Source organism: Xyrauchen texanus, chromosome 50 (genome assembly GCF_025860055.1).
Source record: "Xyrauchen texanus isolate HMW12.3.18 chromosome 50, RBS_HiC_50CHRs, whole genome shotgun sequence".
Classification (NCBI taxonomy): domain Eukaryota; kingdom Metazoa; phylum Chordata; class Actinopteri; order Cypriniformes; family Catostomidae; genus Xyrauchen; species Xyrauchen texanus.
This window is the reverse complement of record NC_068325.1, coordinates 22,725,261-22,735,260: the sequence shown is the minus strand read 5'-3', so window position 1 is coordinate 22,735,260 and position 10,000 is coordinate 22,725,261. Positions and strand designations below refer to the sequence as shown.

The 10,000-nt window shown below is 44.6% G+C and overlaps 1 protein-coding gene across 2 annotated transcripts in view; it reads right to left on the bottom strand.

Annotated features, from left to right (window-relative positions):
• Positions 1-10,000, bottom strand: part of LOC127641498 (F-box only protein 42-like) — a 22,106-nt gene that overhangs the window by 3,478 nt on the left and 8,628 nt on the right. For both annotated transcript variants that reach the window (XM_052124535.1, XM_052124534.1), the window contains exons 4-6: positions 1,734-1,868; positions 1,475-1,628; positions 1,287-1,397 (exon numbers count right to left, since the gene is read on the bottom strand). In XM_052124535.1, coding sequence (XP_051980495.1) covers positions 1,287-1,397; positions 1,475-1,628; positions 1,734-1,868 — 400 coding nt within the window. The remainder of the gene's footprint in view (positions 1-1,286; positions 1,398-1,474; positions 1,629-1,733; positions 1,869-10,000) is intronic.

Sequence of the window (10,000 nt, the reverse complement as noted above, 5' to 3'; positions counted from 1 at the left end):
ACATTCACAGAGTTGTCCCGTAGCCACTCCTTTGTTATCATGGCTGTGTGATTGGGGTCGTTGTCCTGTTGGAAGATGAACCTTCACCCCAGTCTGAGGTCCAGAACACTAGATGCAAGGATGTCTCTGTACATTGCTGCATTCATCTTTCCCTCGATCCTGACTAGTCTCCCAGTTCCTGCCGCTGAAAAACATCCGCACAGCATGATGCTGTCACCACCATGCTTCACTGTAGGGATGGGATTGGACAGGTGATGAGCGGTGCCTGGTTTCCTCCAGACATGACGCTTGACATTCAGGCCAAAGAGTTCAATCTTTTATTCCTCATGGTCTGCAGGTCCTTCAGGTGCCTTTTGGCAAACTTCTGGAATGTTCTCCTCTCTCCACAGAGAAACGCTGGAGCTCTGTCAGAGTGACCATCAGGTTCTTGGTCACCTCCCTGACTAAGGCTCTTCTCCCCCGATCGCTCAGTTTGGCCGGGCGGCCAGCTCATGAAGACTCCTGGTGGTTCCAAACTTCTTCCATTTACGGATGATGGAGGCCACTGTGCTCATTGGGACCTTCAATGCTGCAGAAATGTTTATCTGTGGAGGTCTACAGACAATATCTTGGACTTCATGGCTTGGTTTGTGCTCTGACATGCCCTGTTAACTGTGGGACCTTATATAGACAGGTGTGTGTCTTTCCAATCATGTCAATCGACTGAATTGACCACAGGTGGACTCCAATCAAGTGTAGAAACATCTCAAGGATGATCAGTGGAAACAGGAAGCACCTAAACTTTTGAATGTCATAGCAAAGGGTGTGAATACTTATGTACATTTTTTTCATTTTTTCTTTTTAATAAATTTGTGTTTTTCACGTTGTTATTATGGGGTATTGTTTGTAGAATTATGAGGAAAATAATGAATTTAATCCATTTTGTAATAAGTCTGTAACATCACAACATGTGCAACAAGTGAAGCGCTGGGAATACTGTCCGGATGCTCTGAATGGGATCAAAATGAAACACTTCTGATTTATCTGCAAATTTCAGTTCAGTTTTGGTCATAATGTCTTCATGCATTGGAAAGTAGATCTTCTAAACTTTCAAACGACACTTATTTTGTGTTGCTCAAGACTGAAGTTATTAATATTTTGATGATTGTTTTCTAGCGGGCCCATCTGAGCTCGAAGGGTTAATCGAATTAAAGACCCCTAAAAAAAGATGATTTAATATAATAATTAAAATATTGATATATTAATTCAGATATTTAAATTTGTGAGGTTTGATGATTCATACGTACATCTGCCGCGCGCCCAGAGATCCTCCAAACACCACCATACTGCTGCCAATCACAGAGGAGGAGTGGCCTGCCATGGGCGGCGGCGCGTGAGTTGTCACGATACAGTTCCACCTGCACAGGTGAGGAGGGGGCGGAGTTACACACTGCTACACGTCACATGACTGATGAAGAAGTGCAGTTTCTCTCACCAGTTCTTTGACGGCGAGTATGTGTGTATTTCATCGAAGAATCTCTCGGGCTGATGGAGAGGATATGGACTGGGACGCGTCCAGCCGCCAAACAGCACTAACAGATCTTTATACAACACCAGAGTCGCTCCCGCTTTAGGAGACGGGTACGAACCTGAACAGCACAACATACATCAGTTCTTATATTGTGACATTATTCTCATGAAAACATGTTTGTGGATTTCTGATTGGATTACTCTTGAGTAATGAGGTGTTTAACCTGACGCGAGCGGGCGGATCCACTCTTTACTGTTGAGGTCGAGTCTCCACAGGTCATTAAACGCGGCGTTACAGCTGCTCTGAGTGCAGCCGCCGAACACATACATGGACTGATTGCAGTCATAGTAACACGCACCTGAAACACATTCATGAGTGATCTCGCTGCAATACAAGTTGATTTACACTCTTTACTGCTCAAATAATGAAATATTAAGAGCTCTCACAAAAATACAAACTTCACATTTTAAACCCTCAGACACACTCGTCAACAAACTTTACAATAAACATGATCTTTCTAAACATAACTTGAACTGATCTTCAGTTCCACTGAAACCAGAACATCAATTTAATATTAGAGCACATTACTGTGTGTGTGTGTGTGTGTGTGTGAGTGTGTGTGATATGTGTGTGTGTGTGAGTGTGTGTGATATGTGTGTGTGTGTGTGTGTGTGTGTGAGTGTGTGTGATGTGTGTGTGTGTGTGTGTGTGTGTGTGTGTGTGTGAGACTGAGTGTGTGAGTGAGATATGTGTGTGTGTGAGTGTGTGTGATATGTGTGTGTGTGTGTGTGTGTGTGAGTGTGTGTGATATGTGTGTGTGTGTGTGTGTGAGACTGAGTGTGTGAGTGAGATATGTGTGTGTGTGAGTGTGTGTGTGTGTGAGACTGAGTGTGTGAGTGAGATGTGTGTGTGTGAGTGTGTGTGAGAGAGTGTGTGTGTGAGTGTGTGAGATATGTGTGTGTGTGAGGGTGAGAGATATGTGTGTGTGAGAGAGTGTGTGTGTGAGTGTGTGAGATATGTGTGTGTGTGAGATATGTGTGTGTGTGAGTGTGTGAGATATGTGTGTGTGTGAGTGTGTGAGAGAGTGTGTGTGTGAGTGTGTGAGATATGTGTGTGTGTGTGAGTGTGTGAGATATGTGTGTGTGTGAGTGTGTGAGATATGTGTGTGTGTGAGTGTGTGAGATATGTGTGTGTGTGAGTGTTTGAGAGATATGTGTGTGTGTGTGTGTGTGTGAGTGTGTGAGTGTGTGAGAGATATGTGTGTGTGTGAGTGTTTGAGAGATATGTGTGTGTGTGAGTGTGTGAGATATGTGTGTGTGTGTGAGTGTGTGAGATATGTGTGTGTGTGAGTGTGTGAGATATGTGTGTGTGTGAGTGTGTGAGATATGTGTGTGTGTGAGTGTTTGAGAGATATGTGTGTGTGTGTGTGTGTGTGAGATATGTGTGTGTGTGTGTGAGATATGTGTGTGTGTGAGTGTGTGAGATATGTGTGTGTGTGAGTGTGTGAGATATGTGTGTGTGTGTGTGAGATATGTGTGTGTGTGAGTGTGTGAGATATGTGTGTGTGTGAGTGTGTGAGATATGTGTGTGTGTGAGTGTGTGAAGATATGTGTGTGTGTGTGAGTGTGTGAGAATATGTGTGTGTGTGAGTGTGTGAGATATGTGTGTGTGTGAGTGTGAGAGATATGTGTGTGTGTGAGTGTGTGAGAGATATGTGTGTGTGTGTGAGTGTGTGAGATATGTGTGTGTGTGAGTGTGTGAGATATGTGTGTGTGTGAGTGTGTGAGAGATATGTGTGTGTGTGAGTGTGTGAGATATGTGTGTGTGTGAGTGTGTGAGATATGTGTGTGTGAGTGTGAGAGATATGTGTGAGTGTGAGATATGTGTGTGTGTGTGAGTGTGTGAGATATGTGTGTGTGTGAGTGTGAGAGATATGTGTGTGTGTGAGTGTGAGAGATATGTGTGTGTGTGAGTGTGTAGAGATATGTGTGTGTGTGAGTGTGTGAGATATGTGTGAGTGTGTGAGATATGTGTGTGTGTGAGTGTGTGAGATATGTGTGTGTGTGAGTGTGTGAGAGTGTGTGTGTGAGTGTGTGAGATATGTGTGTGTGTGAGTGTGTGAGATATGTGTGTGTGTGAGTGTGTGAGATATGTGTGTGTGTGAGTGTGAGAGATATGTGTGAGTGTGTGAGATATGTGTGTGTGTGAGTGTGTGAGATATGTGTGTGTGTGAGTGTGTGAGAGAGTGTGTGTGTGAGTGTGTGAGATATGTGTGTGTGTGAGTGTGTGAGATATGTGTGTGTGTGAGTGTGTGAGATATGTGTGTGTGTGAGTGTGTGAGATATGTGTGTGTGTGAGTGTGAGAGATATGTGTGTGTGTGAGTGTGTGAGATATGTGTGTGTGTGTGAGTGTGTGAGATATGTGTGTGTGTGTGAGTGTGAGAGATATGTGTGTGTGTGTGTGTGAGTGTGTGAGAGAGTGTGTGTGTGAGGGTGTGAGATATGTGTGTGTGTGAGGGTGAGAGATATGTGTGTGTGTGTGTGTGAGAGATATGTGTGTGTGTGAGTGTGTGAGAGATATGCGTGTGTGTGAGGGTGAGAGATATGTGTGTGTGTGAGTGTGTGAGATATGTGTGTGTGTGAGTGTGTGAGAGATATGTGTGTGTGTGAGTGTGTGAGATATGTGTGTGTGTGAGTGTGAGAGATATGTGTGTGTGTGAGTGTGAGAGATATGTGTGTGTGTGTGAGTGTGTGAGATATGTGTGTGTGTGAGTGTGAGAGATATGTGTGTGTGTGAGTGTGTGAGATATGTGTGTGTGTGAGTGTGTGAGATATGTGTGTGTGTGAGTGTGAGAGATATGTGTGTGTGTGTGTGAGTGTGTGAGAGAGTGTGTGTGTGAGTGTGAGAGATATGTGTGTGTGTGTGAGTGTGTGAGAGAGTGTGTGTGTGAGTGTGTGAGATATGTGTGTGTGTGAGTGTGAGAGATATGTGTGTGTGTGAGTGTGTGAGATATGTGTGTGTGTGAGTGTGTGAGAGTGTGTGTGTGTGAGGTGTGAGATATGTGTGTGTGTGAGTGTGAGAGATATGTGTGTGTGTGTGAGTGTGTGAGAGTATGTGTGTGTGTGAGTGTGTGAGATATGTGTGTGTGTGAGTGTGTGAGAGAGTGTGTGTGTGAGTGTGAGAGATATGTGTGTGTGTGAGTGTGTGAGAGAGTGTGTGTGTGAGTGTGAGAGATATGTGTGTGTGTGTGAGTGTGAGAGATATGTGTGTGTGTGAGTGTGAGAGATATGTGTGTGTGTGTGAGTGTGTGAGAGAGTGTGTGTGTGAGTGTGAGAGATATGTGTGTGTGTGAGTGTGTGAGATATGTGTGTGTGTGAGTGTGAGAGATATGTGTGTGTGTGTGTGTAGAGTAGTGTGTGTGTGAGTGTGAGAGATATGTGTGTGTGTGAGTGTGTAGAGATATGTGTGTGTGTGAGTGTGTGAGATATGTGTGTGTGTGAGTGTGTGAGATATGTGTGTGTGTGAGTGTGAGAGATATGTGTGTGTGTGAGTGTGAGAGATATGTGTGTGTGTGAGATGTGTGTGTGTGAGTGTGTGAGATATGTGTGTGAGTGTGTGAGAAGTGTGTGTGTGAGTGTAGAGATATGTGTGTGTGTGAGTGTGTGAGATATGTGTGTGTGTGTGAGTGTGTGAGATATGTGTGTGTGTGAGTGTGAGAGATATGTGTGTGTGTGAGTGTGTGAGATATGTGTGTGTGTGAGTGTGTGAGATATGTGTGTGTGTGAGTGTGTGAGATATGTGTGTGTGTGAGTGTGTGAGATATGTGTGTGTGTGAGTGTGTGAGATATGTGTGTGTGTGAGATATGTGTGTGTGTGAGTGTGTGAGATATGTGTGTGTGTGAGTGTGTGAGATATGTGTGTGTGTGAGTGTGTGAGTATGTGATGTGTGTGTGTGTGTGAGTGTGTGAGATATGTGTGTGTGTGAGTGTGTGAGAGATATGTGTGTGTGTGAGTGTGTGAGATATGTGTGTGTGTGAGTGTGTGAGATATGTGTGTGTGTGAGTGTGTGAGAGAGTGTGTGTGTGAGTGTGAGAGATATGTGTGTGTGTGTGAGATATGTGTGTGTGTGAGTGTGTGAGATATGTGTGTGTGTGAGTGTGTGAGATATGTGTGTGTGTGTGAGGGTGAGAGATATGTGTGTGTGTGTGTGAGTGTGAGAGATATGTGTGTGTGTGTGTGTGTGAGATATGTGTGTGTGTGAGTGTGAGAGATATGTGTGTGTGTGAGTGTTTGAGAGATATGTGTGTGTGTGAGTGTGTGAGATATGTGTGTGTGTGAGTGTTTGAGAGATATGTGTGTGTGTGAGTGTTTGAGATATGTGTGTGTGTGAGTGTGTGAGAGAGTGTGTGTGTGAGTGTGAGAGATATGTGTGTGTGTGAGTGTGTGAGATATGTGTGTGTGTGAGTGTGTGAGATATGTGTGTGTGTGAGTGTGTGTGAGTGTGAGAGATATGTGTGTGTGTGAGTGTGTGAGATATGTGTGTGTGTGAGTGTGTGAGATATGTGTGTGTGTGAGTGTGTGAGAGAGTGTGTGTGTGAGTGTGAGAGATATGTGTGTGTGTGAGTGTGTGAGATATGTGTGTGTGTGAGTGTGTGAGATATGTGTGTGTGTGTGAGTGTGTGAGATATGTGTGTGTGTGAGTGTGAGAGATATGTGTGTGTGTGAGTGTGAGAGATATGTGTGAGTGTGTGAGATATGTGTGTGTGTGAGTGTGTGAGATATGTGTGTGTGTGAGTGTGTGAGATATGTGTGTGTGTGAGTGTGTGAGATATGTGTGTGTGTGTGAGGGTGAGAGATATGTGTGTGTGTGTGTGAGTGTGAGATATGTGTGTGTGTGTGTGTGAGATATGTGTGTGTGTGAGTGTGAGAGATATGTGTGTGTGTGAGTGTTTGAGAGATATGTGTGTGTGTGAGTGTGTGAGATATGTGTGTGTGTGAGTGTGAGAGATATGTGTGTGTGTGAGTGTTTGAGATATGTGTGTGTGTGAGTGTTTGAGAGATATGTGTGTGTGTGAGTGTGTGAGATATGTGTGTGTGTGAGTGTGAGAGATATGTGTGTGTGTGAGTGTTTGAGAGATATGTGTGTGTGTGAGTGTGTGAGAGATATGTGTGTGTGTGAGTGTGTGAGAGATATGTGTGTGTGTGAGTGTGTAGAGATATGTGTGTGTGTGAGTGTTTGAGAGATATGTGTGTGTGTGAGTGTGTGAGATATGTGTGTGTGTGAGTGTGTGAGATATGTGTGTGTGTGAGTGTGTGAGATATGTGTGTGTGTGAGTGTGTGAGAGATATGTGTGTGTGTGAGTGTGTGAGAGATATGTGTGTGTGTGAGTGTGAGAGATATGTGTGTGTGTGAGTGTGTAGAGATATGTGTGTGTGATGTGAGTGTGTGTGAGATGATGTGTGTGTGTGTGAGTGTGAGAATATGTGTGTGTGTGTGAGTGTAGAGATATGTGTGTGTGTGAGTGTGTGAGAGATATGTGTGTGTGTGAGTGTGTGAGAGATATGTGTGTGTGTGTGAGTGTGTGAGATATGTGTGTGTGTGAGTGTGTGAGAGATATGTGTGTGTGTGAGTGTGTGAGATATGTGTGTGTGTGTGAGTGTGTGAGATATGTGTGTGTGTGAGTGTGTGAGAGATATGTGTGTGTGTGAGTGTGTGAGAGATATGTGTGTGTGTGTGAGTGTGAGAGATATGTGTGTGTGTGAGTGTGTGAGAGATATGTGTGTGTGTGTGAGTGTGTGAGATATGTGTGTGTGTGAGTGTGTGAGATATGTGTGTGTGAGTGTGTGAGAGATATGTGTGTGTGTGAGTGTGTGAGATATGTGTGTGTGTGGAGTGTGTGAGATGAGTGTGTGTGTGTGTGTGAGTGTGAGAGATATGTGTGTGTGTGAGGGTGAGAGATATGTGTGTGTGAGGGTGAGAGATATGTGTGTGTGTGAGTGTGTGAGATATGTGTGTGTGTGAGTGTGTGAGATATGTGTGTGTGTGAGGGTGAGAGATATGTGTGTGTGTGAGTGTGTGTGAGTGTGTGAGATGTGTGTGTGTGAGGGTGAGAGATATGTGTGTGTGTGAGTGTGAGAGATATGTGTGTGTGTGTGTGAGTGTGTGAGAGAGTGTGTGTGTGAGTGTGAGAGATATGTGTGTGTGTGAGTGTGTGAGAGAGTGTGTGTGTGAGGGTGTGAGATATGTGTGTGTGTGAGTGTGTGAGAGAGTGTGTGTGTGAGTGTGAGAGATATGTGTGTGTGTGAGTGTGTGAGATATGTGTGTGTGTGAGTGTGTGAGATATGTGTGTGTGTGAGTGTGTGAGATATGTGTGTGTGTGTGTGTGTGTGTGTGAGATATGTGTGTGTGTGAGGGTGAGAGATATGTGTGTGTGTGAGTGTGTGAGATATGTGTGTGTGTGAGTGTGTGAGAGAGTGTGTGTGTGAGTGTGAGAGATATGTGTGTGTGTGAGTGTGTGAGAGAGTGTGTGTGTGAGGGTGAGAGATATGTGTGTGTGTGAGTGTGTGAGAGAGTGTGTGTGTGAGGGTGTGAGATATGTGTGTGTGTGAGTGTGAGAGATATGTGTGTGTGTGAGTGTGAGAGATATGTGTGTGTGTGAGGGTGTGAGATATGTGTGTGTGTGAGTGTGAGAGATATGTGTGTGTGTGAGTGTGAGAGATATGTGTGTGTGTGAGTGTGAGAGATATGTGTGTGTGTGTGTGAGTGTGTGAGAGTGTGTGTGTGAGTGTGAGAGATATGTGTGTGTGTGTGAGTGTGAGAGATATGTGTGTGTGTGTGTGAGTGTGAGAGATATGTGTGTGTGTGAGTGTGTGAGAGATATGTGTGTGTGTGAGTGTGTGAGAGATATGTGTGTGTGTGAGTGTGTGAGAGATATGTGTGTGTGTGTGAGTGTGTGAGATATGTGTGTGTGTGAGTGTGTGAGAGATATGTGTGTGTGTGAGTGTGTGAGATATGTGTGTGTGTGAGTGTGTGAGATATGTGTGTGTGTGAGTGTGTGAGAGATATGTGTGTGTGTGAGTGTGTGAGATATGTGTGTGTGTGTGTAGTGTGAGAGATATGTGTGTGTGTGAGTGTGTGAGAGATATGTGTGTGTGTGTGAGTGTGTGAGATATGTGTGTGTGTGAGTGTGTGAGATATGTGTGTGTGTGAGTGTGTGAGATATGTGTGTGTGTGAGTGTGTGAGAGATATGTGTGTGTGTGTGAGTGTGTGAGATATGTGTGTGTGTGTGTGAGTGTGTGAGAGATATGTGTGTGTGTGTGAGTGTGTGAGATATGTGTGTGTGTGAGTGTGTGAGAGATATGTGTGTGTGTGAGTGTGTGAGAGATATGTGTGTGAGTGTGTGAGATATGTGTGTGTGTGTGTGTGTAGAGATATGTGTGTGTGTGTGAGTGTGTAGAGATATGTGTGTGTGTGTGAGTGTGAGAGATATGTGTGTGTGTGAGTGTGTGAGATATGTGTGTGTGTGAGGTGTGAGAAGTGTGTGTGTGAGTTATGTGCGTGTGTGAGTGTGTGAGAGAGTGTGTGTGTGAGTGTGAGAGATATGTGTGTGTGTGAGTGTGTGAGATATGTGTGTGTGTGAGTGTGTGAGATATGTGTGTGTGTGAGTGTGTGAGAGAGTGTGTGTGTGAGTGTGAGAGATATGTGTGTGTGTGAGTGTGTGAGAGAGTGTGTGTGTGAGTGTGTGAGAGAGTGTGTGTGTGAGTGTGTGAGATATGTGTGTGTGTGAGTGTGTGAGATATGTGTGTGTGTGAGGGTGAGAGATATGTGTGTGTGTGTGTGAGATATGTGTGTGTGTGAGTGTGTGAGATATGTGTGTGTGTGAGTGTGTGAGATATGTGTGTGTGTGAGTGTGTGAGATATGTGTGTGTGTGAGGGTGAGAGATATGTGTGTGTGTGTGAGGGTGAGAGATATGTGTGTGTGTGAGTGTGTGAGAGAGTGTGTGTGTGAGTGTGTGAGATATGTGTGTGTGTGAGTGTGTGAGATATGTGTGTGTGTGAGGGTGAGAGATATGTGTGTGTGTGAGTGTGTGAGAGATATGTGTGTGTGTGAGGGTGAGAGATATGTGTGTGTGTGAGTGTGAGAGATATGTGTGTGTGTGTGAGGGTGAGAGATATGTGTGTGTGTGAGTGTGTGAGATATGTGTGTGTGTGAGGGTGAGAGATATGTGTGTGTGTGTGAGTGTGTGAGATATGTGTGTGTGTGAGTGTGTGAGAGAGTGTGTGTGTGAGTGTGTGAGATATGTGTGTGTGTGAGGGTGAGAGATATGTGTGTGTGTGTGAGTGTGTGAGATATGTGTGTGTGTGAGTGTGTGAGAGAGTGTGTGTGTGAGTGTGTGAGATATGTGTGTGTGTGAGTGTGTGAGAGAGTGTGTGTGTGAGTGTGAGAGATATGTGTGTGTGTGAGTGTGAGAGATATGTGTGTGTGTG